Here is a 17900-nt window from a genome sequence, read left to right on the forward strand (position 1 = left end):
AAACTAAGATTCAGACCTCATTTAAGAAGAAGCACAATAAAACATAGTTGTTTTAAAGCTTTAAAGAAAGTACTTTATTAGATACATAACGTTCTTTTTACAAGTCTGTTAAAGATAAAAGACAGGTTGTCTATTTGGCTGATCTTCTAGTCCTTTTATCCCAGGAAAAGTTTGCTCCGTATGACTTCACTCTGGGCTTTTTGTCCCTCTTCTCTGTTATATCATAACTCCAACCTGTAAAAATAAACAGGCACAGAGGGTTACTCAGCCAAGTATATCTTACAGATAGAGTTTGGGTGACGTCCACTGCTGCTGATGTGTAGTGTAAACTTTTCACAGGAGATGACACAGTGAGAAGAAATGCGAAGCTTTATGTTTTTTTTTATTCAAAGTGTGGTGCACTCATTTTGCAAGTGATTCTTATTAAAACATTATAGTGTTTAAAAATATGGTTATGAATGATGTTTAAATGTTTACCATTCTTCTCTGCAAAAGCAATCGCATCCTCCTTGGTGCTAAACATAAGCACCATGTTGGACAGAGGGTCAGCCCTAAATCAAGGGAAAATAAATTACTTTAAAAACATAAAAAAATCCAAAACCATTTACATGATGAAGGGCCAAGGTAGGACAATCATTGACTCCTACTCACGTAGAGGCCCAACCCATCATTGGGTTCTCCCAGCGTTCCCTGGTGTCAAAATCCAACTTCCATTTCTGTGTGTTTTTGATGCCGGACTGCATGGCATTGCGGGCAGACACAAAGATTCGGACTTTGCGGGTCTTAATGTGCTCCTCGGGAACACCTGTGACAGTGGTGATGTCCTGAAAGAAATGGAGAAAAAAATTCTCATTAGTACAATGTGATCATTACGTAAGACAAAACCGTTAAATGTGTGCTTTTCGCTGTTCTCGTATATTTGCACATTTTCCTAAAGGAAAACTTTTTTTAAACTTGTCTAGACAAGCTAATTTCTCACACTCCCAAAATGCTTCGAGACAGCCTAGTGCGATCTTCACCGCATGTCCTCAGACACAGGCCAGAAACCTGGGCTTTCAGGTGCGAAGGCAAAAAGAACGCCCCAGACTAGCTGAACAGTCTATTCATTTGAAAGTTTTAAAAGAATGCATCACTCTGAGCAGGTGAATTATTCAGGAGATCAGTCTATCGTCAATGCAGGTTTAAACAGTTTTTCCTAAAGAAAACAACGTGATTTTAGAGAAATTATTAATCGTTTTAAAATCAACAAAGACCCAAAGTGATATACAGGGACCCGATAAATGATCTAACTGTGCTAATGACTTTTTGTATAAAAAAGTATGTTTTATGCAATAATCTGGAAGTACAAATTGTTTTAAGAATGTTATGGTGTATGTGAAATGGTCCTGGACTAGTGGGGCGCTGAAAGCAAAGAGACTCCAATTCCTTTGGGAATTAGATACCAGCAATGGGAAGTCGGCAACAACACACAGACAAACCTCCCAGCAAGCAGCCACCCAAGGTTCTGAATCCTACAAGCAGCTCTCCTTTCAATGGAGGAACTTCACACATTTCAATGGCCATTACAACTTCAAAGAATCAAATTTTCATCATTGTCTGTCATCTGCCACTTGATTCACTGAAAAAGAGGTTCTTAAGCATGAACTGCGAACAAAAGGCTGCCAAACACACGGGATAACATTTTAAATGTAGGAAAAAGATGGAAGTCTTTATAATAAAAAAGACTTACTTTAGAGGGCGTAATTTTGTAAAATATGACTTGAATCATTTACTTGAATCTACACTGACATGTCACAAAGATTTCATAAATGTCAGCTTTCCATGATATGTTATCTTTTAAACTCAGGTTCAAATTCAGCTGCCTAGAACTTTTACATGTCTTTTTTTTAATTCTCAATTCAGGACGCAGAGAGGAAGGGTTTCATATAAAAAAGAATGGCATTACGTTTAAACAGATTATTGGAAAAATCATTTCTGGGATTAACAAGTCTGTAGGCCTGATTTTCACAAAACTTTGCAATATTTACCATTTATTTGCCATTTTCATATGTGACTAAACATTTTATTTTTTTCTCTTGCGATAAGTCATTCCAAAAATAATGGTAATAGACGTTGGTTGACTTACTTAAATCGCTTCTAAATCATTTTTTCTAAAAACTGTAAAACTATGGATGTGTCCGAAATCTCTAAAATGCTACCTTCAGAGACAGCATTCCAACAAGGCATCAAGGCACATACGTATCCAATGTTTGCTTTACTTCCTAAGATAGCTGTATCATCCCATGATTCCATGCGTGTATGTGCTCTGGAAATGTGATTGGTCGGGCCAGGTCGAGTTTGAAAAAATTAAATGGTGGCCAAGAAAGCAGCTGGATCACAAATTTAGTGTATATAAGATAATACTTTTTATTTTAACACCTTATGATTGCATTTCTAGCAAGAAATTAGTATTGCAGTTTTGAAATATGGGATTAGTTATCACAAAGGTGCTCTCTGTTTATATTTCAAACAGAGTTCCATTATTCCTCTATGATGTGAAAGTCTTTGTTTTATGAGGCAGCGAGGCTGCCTTTGATTTCGGACATAGCCTTGATTTGACGACTGACTTGGTAAAATACTTTTTCAAAAATTTCAGCTGAAGTTAACAATATATTATTTTTAATCAAAGGAGACACCGGCGTATTATCCAAGCATTAAAGCAACACTAAAGGGTTTTTGCTCTTTGCTCCCCCTACAGGTTGAAAGCGGAATTGTCCATTACCACTGTCGTAAATAATTTAGCCTACTGTAGGAAAGCTGGCTCTGATTGGATTGTAGGTCTGCCATAAAGCAAGTTTTTGTAGTTTTTACTGCGGTTGGAAACTTCTTTAGTTCGGTTTTGGGCGATAGAGGGCTGCAATGCAAATGTGAAAGTGCCGTTCAACCCGTTTCGAGTGGACGAACGACTGAAACTTTTTTGGAAACGTTACTTTAAGTTAAAAAAAAAACTCTTTGGTGTTGCTTTAATGGCAAAGAAAGCCCCTTCTGGGAGGTTATAGTGTGCGATTTTGCATCTTTAAAAAATGAACATGCGAGTTTACTCACGTAAATATGAAAATGCAGTTCTGCGATGTATTCCTTTTTCATGCTGCTTAAAAAAACATGTCATGCATTTTTTTTTTATTGACGTGGTTCCATTGGACATATTTGTAATTAGAAATTTCAATTTGTGCAATTCAAAGTATGCAATTAATCGTAAAGCCCTAATGTGAGGGGTAATGGAAACGCAACTTCTGATCTTCTAAATACAAGATCTTTTGGGGAACAATGGAATAATAACAGAATTACTACGATAATAAGTTATTATACATGTAACCAACCATCCACTACTGTTAACCAAGACAACTTATAAAAGTATCTGAAAAAATCCCAACTCAAAATTACTGAAAACACTTTCTATTGTCCTGCAAAATAAGAGAAAAAAATGAAGAAAAGAGGAGAAATAGTCTAGACTAAGACTTGCCTGCATTCATTACGGCAACAAAAACTACGAGGGTGATCTAAGCAACAGACCGATGCACAATGGCCACCAGACAAAGCAAGCGACTGTGCCTTAAATATGGTGCTTGACGAAAAAAATTAGGGCAAAGAGTGGGACACGCTGCACTATTCTCCTTGCATGTACAGGAAGCAAAATGAGAACTATGAAGTTTGACACCATTCACAGAGCCCGTCAATACCTGTATGTGCAGACAAAATGCCAGGCTTAAAACTTGGAGAGAAAAGGCTGGCAAAGTCTTCATCACGTGAAAGCGTGTCTATATTTCTGACACCTCCGGCTCTTCGGTGAATAAAGAGCATGGGAGCCCTTTCACAGAAGCAGACTGTGGGGCCGACTGCTTGAATAAACCCTGCATGCAGCTTGGTACATCCAAGCGTGGCCGACGGGTTTGATATCTAAGTGTAAACAAGAAAAAATTTGCTATGCTACCTCAGCGACAGGAAAACAACAATCTTGAGGTTTTGAGTAAATACAGCTTTTGACTTCTGGAGGTAAAAATTAGAGGCCAAAAAATGCTGTGTGTTTGCCTGATTTGCTTTCTCCATTTTGCAGATTCAGGTTATAGTGTTATTTATTTGGGAAATATCTTTTAAGATAACAACCATTTTTACAGATTTTTTTTGTCGCCACACATACAGAAGTAGATTCATACACTGTTTGAAAGGATTGCACACTGTTTCTGACTAGAAAGGCAAATACACCGATGACTTGTAAAGTAACATACTTGTGAGGCCTATTGGCAAGTTTGAAGCTCAACTGGACAATAATATATAACAATGTGGATGGAAAAGTCATTGCAAGGTTACAGGTGGAAATCCTTTCAAGGAATACTGAGGGATGCGGGGTACATATGCATGTATATAAATCCAGTGGCTATTCCGCATATGGACTTCAGATTGAAATGATCCTCTCTTACTGCTTCACTACAGACTTTTCAGAATCTCTCTGCTTGAATTCACATGGCGATTAATAACAACAACACAAAAAGAGTGGGAAAGGGAAAAAACAATCAAGAGAATCATCAAGAAAATTATCTGCTCTGAGACATTTTGAGAGACATCCAAAATCGCACAGACATAAAAATGACTTGGAAAGTCATTACAGGCTAGTCTGCAAGTCCACCTGCATACAGATTGACTCTCTGGGTAAACTAATTTGTAGATCAATGACTGATGATCCACAGATTCAACTTGCCAGACTAGAAACATAAACATTTGCGGTGTGGTTTCTAAATGGTTTCCAAAATTTATTTTGCTCTCAAAATGAGAGCGGGTGAAACTGATAAATCTTCATTTGAGCCAATCAACAATCATTACATGACACTACAGTAGGTTTTTGCAGATTACCTGGTGTTAAATCAAGTCTCTCACCAACATCTTCCCTTAAACTCAACGTCACATTCAACTCGTTGATCTTCCATTGCATAACACCTTTCAAGTGCATGGGGTCTGGTCTAGATATAGAATGAATACACAGACTGGCTGATAGAAATAAATGTGCTACTGGAACGAGAGATTCAAGGGGTCGACTCTATTCTCATATTACAATCAGTAGTAGGCGAGCTAGAGGTGTGTGTTTTTAGGGTTGCCTAAAAGATCAGTCAACAAATCAAAAGCCTTGCATAATTAGAAGGCTTGACTAGATGCCTGCCTTTCCTAGGGGGCATACATTTTTAAGTTTATACTTAGGGATGTGCAAAAATATCGATACAGTTAACCATTGTTAAGCATTTTTTTCCACGATAGTGTATCGGTATTTTACTATCAATATTTTTAAAACCCATCAAATCCCTCTGTGTGCATCAAACAACCTCCTCTGCCGCTGCTGTAGTTGTCCCTGTCTAATTCTTTGTCATATACGGCCATTCTGCCAATGTCTCAGAAGTTAGCGGGAGTGAGAAAATGGCAGAAAATACATGCAGCTTGTCAACGAGTGGAAGCACTTTGGCTTTACAAAAAGTTTTTTTAAAAAGTCAGCTCTATTTTTTTACATTTTTGATATGAAAAAAAAAGAAAAAGTTTTGCAATGTATCGCAGCATGCAAAGTATTGTATCCCGATGCATTGTATCATGACACATGTACCGTGATATATGTATCGTATCGTGAGGCCCTTGCCAATACCCAACCCTATTTATACTACAGTCAGAATAGAGCACAGGATTGCAAGCCCCAAGCCCTCAGATGCCAAGAAGCAATGAAAATGCAAAGCTGACGGCAAGACACAAATATCTGGTGCACAATACAACAACATAAAGCAAATCAACGAAATTGAGTCACATTAAAACACCATAGAAATTAGAGCTGGAACGACGCGTCGACGTAGTCGATTACGTAATTACGTCGATTTGCCGGAAATGCGTCGATGCGTCGCACTGTTTACATTTTGAAATGAAGGCGGCTTCAGCTCCGACCGGGTGATACAAGTGTTATACCAAACAGACAGAACGCGATCAAAAGTGTGGGAATACTTTAAGCAGAGACCAAATAAAACACATACTGTGTAAAACTGAAATGGCATACCACAGCAGCGCAACACCTGTGTATGATCATCTTAAAAGAAGAAAACCTGATGCTCTCCGACCTCAAAATGACGAGACGTCAGCGTAAGAATTTGAACTATTACAGTAAGTTTTTATACTTACTCTATAAACAATAGAATCAATACATACTGTGCTTAATACAGCTGCGTTTACATCTTCGTTTAATACGAGCTGCGAGACGCCTGACAGACGTGACATTGCATCGCTTCTGGGCAGTATGTTGAAACAGTAAATAAAGAGCAGGACATGTTTTTATATTAAGAAGTTATGAAATAATAAGTTACTGTCACATTGAGAACTGATAGGCATGTGCCCGCGTGCACTGAAAGCCAGCTGGCAGTGCGGAGTTCCCAATGAACGTCTTTTTTGCGAATATGTGCGCAGATATTACAGAAGCTCGTCTTGTAAGGTATTCCTGACATGCGTTTATTTAAAGTAACAGCGGCGTAAACGCTGTTTATAAAATATTAGAAGATCATACTAACTGAACTTGTTTTTTACCCGGAACTTAAGAAAAGTTAAATGTTAAAGTTAAATGAGAATGCAGTACTACTAATAGTAATAATATTAACAGTAATAATATAACCATTACATTTTATATAAGGGTTCATGAATCACAATGAACTTATTTTTACTTCAGTCTGAACTAATGCTGAGTTAATGCATGTACTAATCATAAACTAATGTTTAAAATATTAATTTATGCCTATTTTATTGTTTAAGGTGAATAATGCCTCTTTTAAAGTGGCACTGCCACTTTATTTTTCATGTTGAAAATTTTGGTTTGTGTGTTTGTTTAATTAAGAAAATGCTTAAATAAAATGTTGGCGTTAATGGCAGATGTTACATTTATTATTTGTTGGGGAATTATATGTATAAAAAAATCATTAGACTATTCGATTAATCGAAAAAATAATCGATAGATTAATCGGTTGAAAAAATAGTCGATAGTTGCAGCTCTAATAGAAATCATAAGAGGTTCGTGAGAGTGCTTTTGGGATCGACCGATATGGATTTTATAGTGCCGATGCCAATACCGATTTTTGTGCAAATGCTCAATTAATTTGAATCAAACACCCTTTGAAATTCGGGAACTTATTGGTGGATCTCACGAGTTGCAATATTTACAATGCTTTAATAAATAAGCTGAATAAAGGGCCGCTTCCTATTTCAGGTCTTAAACAATGTGGAAAACGCAACTGTGCTGCTTTCCTCTTTTTCCAAGTGCTTGGGCACTCCAGAGCATCTGCTGTTGCAAAGTAACCTTGACGTTGTGACGAGCACCCACCGGTAATAAAAATAAATCGGTGCCAATAAACAAGCATTTTTGTTAAAGGGGTCACATTATAAGATTTTTTAAGATGTAAAATAAGTCTTTGGTGTCCCCAGAGAGCATATGTAAAGTTTCCGTTCAAAATACCCCTCAGATAATTTATTATAGCATGTAGCTTTGTAGGCCTGAGCAAAATCTTGCATTTTAAAGGACAAAAACGGCAAATAAGCTGATGAAATGTGAACACTGATCGCAATGATGGTGGTTTGTTGATATTGAAACTTAATTATGCTGTCAATTATTTTTCTCTTTCTCTCAGCACTAAATGGCAGTGCCGTGGTTGGATAAGTAAGCAATAAGGTACGAGAGGCTGTGCTGTATCAGGAATAAGTAACAGCTGAAGGGCGTTGTTAGGCTGCAACCCCTTCAGCCGTTACCACACAATATTAAAGTAAAAAAAAATATTAGTGCAACTTTCATGAAGTTAAATCAATAAAAAGCATTGGGAGAGCACAAAGTTACTGGGTTGTTATTTTTCGTGTTTTCTGGGTTGATAGAAGCATTGGGGACCCAATTATAGCACTTACACATGGAAAAACTCAGATTTTCACACTATGACCCCTTTAAGAAACAAATATCCAATCCTCATTTACATTTTATATTTCAAAATATCCATTGTATATAACCCTATATGCATCCATGCACGTGCCCACACAAACACATTCTATAACTACTGCACCACTGCGGTGAATTGGTGCATTACCATCATTACCAAACTTGCCCATTGGCCTACTAATCATCCCCTCTTATACTAATTGGCTATATCACTCGGTCTCCTCTCCACTAATAAGCTGGTGTGTGATGGGTGTTCTGGCGCAATATGGCTGCCGACGCATCATCCAGGTGGATGCTGCACAACATAGCACTATGAGTGCTGCAGAAAAGCGCTATATAAAAAAATGAGAGAGAGAGAAATGTATTTGGTGTGTTGTCACTTTAAGACCAAAATATGGATCCAATATACTGTTTCCTTCTCAATTGTTCACAATCACACAAAAGAGTACATTTACGAGGATATTTGCACAATTTTTAGATAATTTTGTGTAAGTGCAAGGAAACATGAACTCAGTATTTGCATGCTGTCTGAAGCCTTGAGATGCATCTTTTCGGGGCAGATAAACAAAATGATAAATATTTGTGATGGTGGCCCGAGTGGGGGAAGTGTTCACGTTTGCCCTGGGCCATCAGGCCATCCTTGGAGCGCACTCATAGTACACAGGACCGTACCGTGCCCGAGCATGATTGTCCCCTCCTCAATCCCCTACTCGCACGCACTCACATTGTACTTTTAACGATCCATGCCCGAGCATGCTTTTGTCATTAAGATGCAATTTTTTTGACAAAAATAGTAAGCAAGCTCTCTCTATCAACACTGAAGTCCATCGTAATGTTAAGTTTGGGGCTTCTATTTTGAGTTGTTTGGGATGCACTGACATGCAGCCCTCTTACCATGCCTATCATATTGCTCAGTCTATCTATTGCTTGGGCCGCTCAGATGTTCACGTTACCATGCTGCATGCATCAGAGTTAATGAATGTCACACATGACGTCTTGCCTTTTAAACTGCACCCGAGCCCACCTCTGCAAGGGTGCCAGGGAACAATTAACCAAACTGCACCTGGGCACAGTACAGAGCGATCACGCGTTTTGGGCACGCTTTGGTTTGGATAACGTAAGTGCACCTTTGAAGTGAAGCACGCACATTAATAATCAATTAAGGGATTTCCTGAATTGTTATTGTTTGTTTAACTGTCAGTACTGTAGGTACTGCAAACTAGAAGTAGGTGCAGGTACTGCATCATGTTTCAATCTGGCCTGTACCATATGCCAATCTTCTTGCTCCTCTCCCTCCAAAAGATTTCCTGTTTCCTCTCTACTTTGCTGTGAACAAAGGTGGTTAGTGTGGTGCTGTATTACCATCTAGTTTCTTAAGACTCCTTCAGTTTGACCAGTTGTCTTACGGTACATTCACACGGGGCGTAAGCGTTAACGCTTGACGGAAGGCTTGTCTGAAGCATGGACAACAGCCATTCACAGTGGACGCTACACATGCTTGGTCTTCCATAAACGTAATTGGCTGGCTCTGCCTAGGTTATTTGCATAAGGTGATCTGATTGGCTGACGCACGCGTTGCCGCTTCAAAAGTTGAGAAATTTTCTACTTCTGTCTGTGTGTCTCATGCCAGTCCATGGCCTAGTTTCGACTTGTGCCCAAGCATTAAACTGGTCACCCTTGAGTAACCACACAAGAACACAGCTAACAGCTCAGACTGGGTCTTCTACAAGAATCTGACAACATCCCACAACTGCTGATTCAGAGGCTCACCAGATCATACACCTGCAGTCTCAGTTGTGACCCAGTATAAAGAAAGACATTAATAGTAGGGATCGACCGATATGGATTTTTTTTAGTGCCGATGCAGATACCGATTTTTGTTTCATCAGCCTTAGCCGATGACCGATACAGGCTGCCGATTTTCTTAAGCCGATACTTGGAGCCGATACTGCTTTTGGTCACTCAATTTACATCATAAAAATGACACGATGACGCCAAATGTTACAAGTCTCGATTTAAAAAAGTAACATTTATTGAACTTAAAAAAAACTATATTTAACAAATAGTAAAAACAGGAGATGGTGCTATGGAACCATGAACTGCACTCTCCACAATGACGAGGAACTATCAGCAAAGGATATTGATTTTTAGCACTTTACTACTACAAATATATGTAGAGATGAGAAATAAAAATCCACTTTGTCCTGCTATGATCAGCTGTTAGGCAGAGCTTTTGATGTTGTCATGGAAAGGTTGGTTGTTTTTTAGTAACATGACCTGTTTTGCTTGGGGTTCCAGCACTCTGTCTGTAAATCAGTGGTTCTCAAACCGGGGGCCGGGAGATGGTGCCAGGGGGGCCCCAGTTTTATAACATTTTATAAAATACATTAATTTATCATGAATTCTTTTTTTAATTAAACAAAAATAAATACTAACCAACAGCACTACTTTGAATTATTTTAAATGTTTTGTTTGATTCAAATGTTACATTTTAGAACAAATTTGTCATAAATTTTCTTTGGGGGGCCGCAAAGAAATGCACTGTACACAAGGGGGGCCACACGCTGAAAAAGTTTGAGAACCACTGCTGTAAATAATGGTGGAAAAAATCGGCGAACACAGCAGCCACGTATCGGCCGATGCCGATACACATAAAACTTGCAAAAATCGGCCCGATATATCGGTCTATCACTAATTAATAGATGACAAAATAGATTGTATTCAAAAGATTGCATAACTCTTACAAGATGTTTATACTGAACAAAGGGTGCTAGGTCTTACCTCTAATATTTGCTTGCAACTTTTATGCAAACACTTGCAAGAGTAATGTCTGCTTTATAAATAAGCTAACAATTTTAGCATTACATTTTAAGGCGCCGAATTCAAATTAACACAATCAAAATTCCTAAAATCATTCTACAATCATCTTATGATAACATAACGTTACTTTTTTAATGTAATGTTCCTGGCCATAATAAGAACAATCATTTTAAAAATTATTGTAGACAACAATTTTATTTAGCCACTACTCACTAACAAATAGTGATGTGTTCAAAATATCGATACGACGATACATCGTCATGGACGCCTGACGATGCGCGCATCGATACAGCACCTTCCGTATCGATTCGGATGTACTTTTGAAAGTAATGTGATGAATTGCTGTTGATCCGCGATCCATATAGAAAGGACGCATGTGTCCCGCAAAGTAAATAGATTTGAAGGTGGCGGGGTATACTTTCACTTTGCGTGTCTGTCTCGCTGGCGCACGTGTCTGCATAGTGAGCCGCGTACTTGCGCGCGCTCTCTCTCTCTCTCTCTCTCTCTCTCTCTCTCTCTCTCTCTCTCTCTCTCTCTCTCTCTCGCGCGCGCATTAAAGTCAATGAGTTCAGTATGAAAGCGCAGATATCTTAGCCTATACTACTGCAAAGGGCTTTATTAGCCATGCTCTTATAAAACAGTACTGACGCATTTGAGAAGAAACACGACAAAGATTTGCATGTGAAAAGTGTACGTCTAGAGAAGACAGAGCTACTTCAAACTATAACTGTCACATTAATAATCTGATTTCTATTAAATAGTATTAAGTCTGACTGCATGTTTATAGATATATTCATAGATGTAGAATAATGAGAGACAAGAGTAAGGCGCCATCTTTGTAAAACTGCTTTAAAAAAAACATTAGTTAAGTACTAACTCTGGGATTTTAAATATTTCTAATAGCTAATAAATGAATGGCAAAAACACAACTGTTACAACTCTGCTTATTCAATGTACAATAAACAAATAATAATAAAAATAATAATAATAATAATGTTACTAAATTCTGAACAAAAATGTAAATCAAAATAGTCTTGTATCGTGATGCGCATCGTATCGGGACCCTTGTATCGGGATACGTATCGGGGAATTGTTGGCGATACACAGCCCTACTAACAAATTACCCTTTTTTAAGCATAATAAAAAAGCTATACTCAGCAATTATGGGAAAATTACTTTTTAAGAATAAGCTTTACATAGATGTTTCTAACACCAGTTACAAATCTACAGAGAACCAAAAAACCCATTAAGGCAAATCCATTTCTGTACTAGAAAGAAATAAACTCCCAACTTTCTCAATGTAACGGTAATTACAATTAAGCAAAATAAAGTAAATGAATCATAGCTCCATTACAATAACACTTAAGGCCAATCAACTACATTAGCTGTAATTTTCAACCGTCAAGCGAATGAAAACAATGTTTTAAAGACCAAGGGTGGTAAAAATAAAGTGAAGAACTTAGGAAGTTGACTTGCACCAGCTGAAGAGGGCACTAAGGTGCTGTCAGGTACTTTAAAGGTTACTTTCTCAAGTGTTAAGCAAATAACATACCATTTAGCCACTAATACACAAAGCTTTTCTGTAAGATCCTCTTTAAAGAGCCATATCCTTTGACCTAGCTGTTGGCCTTGGACATTTTTTTCCCTGGACAGGCACCTGGTACGAAGGGACAACTAGACAAAACAGATACTTGAGATGAACACAGAAGGAAAAAGGGGGAAGGGGGAGGAAGATCACTGGATCTTATGTTCAGCCCACCTTGGACTTTACTGGCTCCACACTTCCACACAAGGATACAGGCTTGACGGCAACTTTAATTTAAGTTAATTCATCATTTTTGCCAACACTCTAATCAGCTGGTGCAACATTAAACTTTATCATTTCTAGATAATGTCTCGTGTTAGAAAAGTAGCAAGAAGCAAATTTAATAGAATTAAATCAACAAACTGTTTGTTTGGACTAATAATGCGTTAAGCAAACCACATTAGAAAATTGCCAAATGCCAGTCGTCTTATTTGGCGTATGCTATTTTCAATGAACACTCTTGGCCTAATTTGTAGTTTAAAAAATGACTTTAAACAGAGGAGCATCACAAATAAGTAAGATACAATGCATTCTTCATTCAGAAAAACTTCAGGTTACAAGCGATCCCAGCACGACTCAGACATGTCGTGTGAAGCTCTGTTTCACTGGCCAGTCATGCAGGCTTTCTCGCAGCCCAGCATGCTTAATCAAACTGTAATTACTAACAAAAGCAAGTCAGCGCAGGCACCAGAGAGAGAAAGCGGCAAGACTCGGCCACAATCACGCACCTCCTTAATTACCATCATTTGCAATGCTACACATTTGCAAGCACTTTCACTAGAGCTCGAGGGGCTAAAGATTTTCCATTTTTCTCCTTTTCCAAATTAGATATACAAAAATATCTCAGACAATGATGCTATTACAGATTAATTTTCAAAGGCACTTGAGATCTTAGATTAATTAGGTTCAAAACAAGTTACGCAAAGCGTTTTCTTAAAAGAACACAAAGCAGTTTAAAGTTACAGGGCTAAAATGCAATGCTAAAAATACTTTTAACAGACTTTTAATTACTTTTTTATGACTTTGTATTCAATGATATTCTTAAAAAAATTATTTGTCACACTGGAGGGCTAATTAAATAAAATAGGAAAGCCAAAAAGGTGATTTAAAGTGGGAATTGCTGATCAGTCACAGCACTAATGTTGACGTCAACTACCCTTATAAACAACCAAAAGAAAATGAACTTTTAAGTCTAAATAAATTATCCAAGTTCCAAATAAACATTTTCATTTAGATTTATGTATTCCACAGACGTGCAAACTGACCTTACAATGCATTTAAGGTAATCTAGGTCAGACAGCGTGCTTTTGTGCGACTCCGTAACAAAAACAATCAACAAAACAATCGACAAACATATCATTCTTTTTATCCAATTGTGAGTGCCTGCAGGCAATCTTTCCAATAATTTCCTATTAAATCAATTTTGTGATGCATCCTTAAATTTGGTTTGAGGTAGGGATGCATAACGATAAATTGCGATAAATCTATAGCAGAATAAAAGTTTTTCTTTACATCATATATATGTGTGAACTGTGTATAGTAACTTTGTATAGATAAATGCATAACATGCATGTATATTTTTAAGAAATGTTTACATGAGTATATGCATTTGTATATTTATGTATAATTTATGTATAACTTATTTTTTTTTTTTTCTTACAATTATACATGCATGTGTGCATATTTACAGAATTATTACACACAGTTCACACACATATATGATTTAAACAAAAACTTTTATTCTGCTATAGATTAATAGCGATTAATTGTTATGCATCCCTAGTTTGAGGTGAAAGCTAAAACATCTTAGTAAAGCACTAAATCTGGTGCTCCCCTGCCCTCTCTTTCTGGTCAACATGCCTCCATGTTTCGGTCATAAATTACAGAGTTAACCATGAAAATTAGAGATCCAAAGAAATGTCTTTTAGAATTTATATTGGGTCTTCTAGATGCGTTTTTCTGTTTGACCCCAGACAATCTCTACAAGACAACCTCGGATCAATGACCATCTTGAAAAATAAACAACAACAATAAACATAGAAACTTCTGTTATGCAGGAACAATCCAGGACTAGGCCTTAATTAAAATAGGATATTTAAGTAACTTTATGAATAAACACTACTGTTGTGCATCTTGAGACACAACACTCGCACTGATATATTTTAAGATATGTCAGAGCAAGTTGTTTTTGATCAAGACAACGCTAACATTTTAATTAGTCTGGGACTAGGCTAAAGCCCGGTCTAGGAAACTGCCCCAAAATGCAAACAATACTTTAATTTCATATAATATACAGTTGACATGAATATAGACGGCTGTATTATGTATGTATGCATGTATTTGGATTGTTGCATGCAATGTTTGTCAATCATTCAAATTTTCAAAACGTACTTCTTTTGTTTACATAATGTTTTTTGTATTCCCACATTATTTTGTTGCATTCCCACTACTTTGACTAAGAATCAGATGACTAATAAAAAAAATCTCACATAGCATACAATTACACACTTATTGATGCAAACTTTCATATGAGAGGGATGTCTATTCAAGCCGCATAGCTACATAACACTATTATGTCTCTAAAGGAAGAAAAAAATGTGTAGAATCTGTTTAAAAAAGACAGGTATTCAGTACCTCATCAAAACCAAAAATCTTGCTCAATGGGCAAAGCTCGCTTTCAACAATGAAAGCTCTGTGGCCAATTATAAAAAGGACAGCCGTCGTCTTCCTGTGAGTCTGCTACTGTTGAACTGTTTTTCCCCCTTTTTGCTTTCAACCTCCTGTTTTTGGGGGCCCTTTTGCAGCGTTACTTTAGAGTGGCCCCTACTATTAAGCAAGAGTCCTCAAGCAGGAGGGGTGTACTTGCCAACTCAGACACAATCAGAGATAGTCCACCCAAACACCCCGCTCTGCCAAACACGTCTTACACATTCAAAGCCAGCAGAACGTATGAAGTCTGATAGGTAAACAAGGTCATTATTGTCTTACCAAGGACATTAAAGATTATAAAACCTAACTTCAGTATAGATTTCTTTTATGAGAGTATGAGAGTGCATTTTCCCTGTTTACACGTTATGAGGGTTTTGAACAGTGAGGTTTGTATTGTTCAAAATAGGGCTGCATAGCAACTAATCGTTTGCAGAATTTAAGCTTTTGTTTACATCATACATGTGCGTGTGTATATATATATATATATATATATATATATATATATATATATATATATATATATATATATATATATATATATATATATATATATATATATATATATATATATGCATGTTAAATATTTACATAATATATATATATATATATATATATATATATATATATATATATATATATATATATATATATATTTGCATGTGTATATACAGTAGCACTTAATATATACACATTTTAAAATAAATTATACATGCATGTGTGTGTATTTATAAATACATAATTATTATAGACAATATGATGTAAACAAAAAACTTTATTCTGCAAACGATTAGTTGCGTTTACTTGTTATGCAGCCCTAGTTCACAACACAGCCAAAGCTTTTGATGCATACCAGTTTCTCATCCACAGTGATGAGCTGGGATCCTTGTCCCTGTTGTTCTACCAGTCTCCATCCAGACGTGCATATTAACCTGCAAAATAGAAATACAAAACTTAAAAGTAGAAACACACACAAAAAAACATGTTTAACTAAAAACCACAGAGTAAAGTGTTTTCGAGAAGGAAACGCATCAAGGGATAGGAACGAGGCAGACGGTCCTTTTCTTGGGCCCTATTAATTCTGCCTGCTGAGTTTCTGGCAAGCTCCTACATAAGCCAGTTAGCAACAAGCAGCAATTCGTGTCACCCTGCCCATCTACACTAAGAGCCTTTGTGACAATGGAATGTGAAACTGAATAGTAGCTGGATTGTCATCAACAGAAAATTATTTGGTAGTGCCAAGCAAGATAAATAAAATGCATTTCCAACTAAATGTGTAAGAAAAACAAAAGATCTGAGCACAATGTGTGTACATATTAACTGTGTAGATATGAACATAAGATGAATTTCATTACAATTTCATAATTAGGTTGTTGTTGGTACAACAAGATTACTACTACTATTAAATTTAATATAACTAACAGCACAGATCAAAGATTAAAATTATTTCCAAGAGTAAGACGTACTAAAAAACAGCCAAGCTTATAAGTACTGTGATGCCTTGTCATTTCATACAGTAGCATTGTAAGCATGTCCATAACATTACAGAACTTAACGGGGATTGGTTGTCCATTTAAATAAAGTTTCAGTTAGGAACAACCCTGTGCCTACTGTACCAGACCTGATGTGAACCATGCTAGCTAATAATCCATTACTTACTTAGCCAGACTCTTAAAAATAACCTTGACAGAAAAAACGATTCAAATAGAGCATTTAAAACATACTTAGTGGAATTTAGGAACAAAATTACAGAAGCAGTATCCGACAGCAAATGTGTAAAGTTGTGTGGACTGCAATAGCTCCTTCAAAATGACCTAAATACCCGTGAGAAATAAACAACTGCAGCACTGCTTTAACACTTATATTGCTTAAATACTTTAAGAATAATATTGCAATAATTCATGAGTGAACCCTTTGAGAGATTCTGCTTCTGAAATAGGTTGATGGTTGATTTTATCACAAATGACAAAAGGGCAGCGTATTTGTTTAGTTGACTAACATAACAGGTTACAAACGTCACGTTAAATTATTGTCTAAAACGGAAGGTGTGACAGCGTGTTTTGCCCATTTAAAACACAAACATTATTTTACACAGAATTAAAAGATAACTGCTTGTCAGACTTACTGTTGTTAGTAAGCTAACCGGCTAACTGTGGTAACACAGACACAGGAAAAAACATTAAACAAACATTTCTTTCATTAATCGTAAACGTATAATCACACAACAATCATTGAATTATTGGTTATTACCTTGCGGGATTCAGAAATGTTTTTGTGACTGAGGAAATAGAGATAATTCGGCTTAAACCAAAGAATGACATTGAGGACGCCATGTTGACATCGTATGTGAGCTGTACGGCAAGACAACGAGGCCAAACTCGCGCGATACGTAATTCACATATTGGTAAAAAGTAAACGCAAACTCTGAAACGTGTGTGGGATGTCCAGAAGTAAATTAGTAAACACGGCAGATGTGTTTTTGAGTGAAAGGTAGTATTTACTAATACGCTACACAAACCAAATATTATTACAAATATAATTATTTATTTTGGTTTTTATTTTAACATAAAATAGAAAAAAATGGATGGCATTAAAAAAATATATTTATTTTTCCTAAAGAAATTTTAAAATAAAAATAGCTTTTACAATGCTTTGCCCTTGCTACTCAATGTTGAGTTTAATTTTATTCCTTGACCAACCTTGACAAATATATAGCCTCCATACCCGAACAAAAGAAAAAAGGGCTTTTATAAAGAAAAAGAGAAAGGAAACAGAAGAAAGCATCCATGGCATGTCTCTTAATTTCAGTTCAGGTCTCTT

At 36.7% G+C, this 17900-nt stretch overlaps 1 protein-coding gene across 1 annotated transcript; it reads right to left on the minus strand.

The window, feature by feature from the left end:
• Positions 1-47: 47 nt before the first annotated feature.
• ndufs4 (NADH:ubiquinone oxidoreductase subunit S4) lies at positions 48-17468 on the minus strand. The gene is made up of 5 exons (XM_065267114.2): positions 17331-17468; positions 15934-16012; positions 652-824; positions 478-551; positions 48-234 (listed from the first exon to the last, which is right to left on the minus strand). Exons 1-5 carry the CDS (start codon positions 17411-17413, stop codon positions 131-133), a joined length of 513 nt encoding a protein of 170 aa, XP_065123186.2. The 5' UTR covers positions 17414-17468; the 3' UTR covers positions 48-130.
• Positions 17469-17900: the final 432 nt, after the last annotated feature.

This window comes from Paramisgurnus dabryanus, chromosome 5 (assembly GCF_030506205.2).
Source record: "Paramisgurnus dabryanus chromosome 5, PD_genome_1.1, whole genome shotgun sequence".
Classification (NCBI taxonomy): domain Eukaryota; kingdom Metazoa; phylum Chordata; class Actinopteri; order Cypriniformes; family Cobitidae; genus Paramisgurnus; species Paramisgurnus dabryanus.

What these genes read in the sequence shown, in the direction of transcription:
- ndufs4 (XM_065267114.2), bottom strand. Translation starts at nt 17,413, where the DNA reads ATGGCGTCCTCAATGTCATTCTTTGGTTTAAGCCGAATTATCTCTATT. An exon ending in TCACTGTGGATGAGAAACTG is followed by an intron (nt 825 to 15,933) that starts GTATGCATCAAA and finishes CATTTCTTTCAG; the next exon opens with GACATCACCACTGTCACAGG. An exon ending in TGCTTTTGCAGAGAAGAATG is followed by an intron (nt 235 to 477) that starts GTAAACATTTAA and finishes TTATTTTTACAG; the next exon opens with GTTGGAGTTATGATATAACA.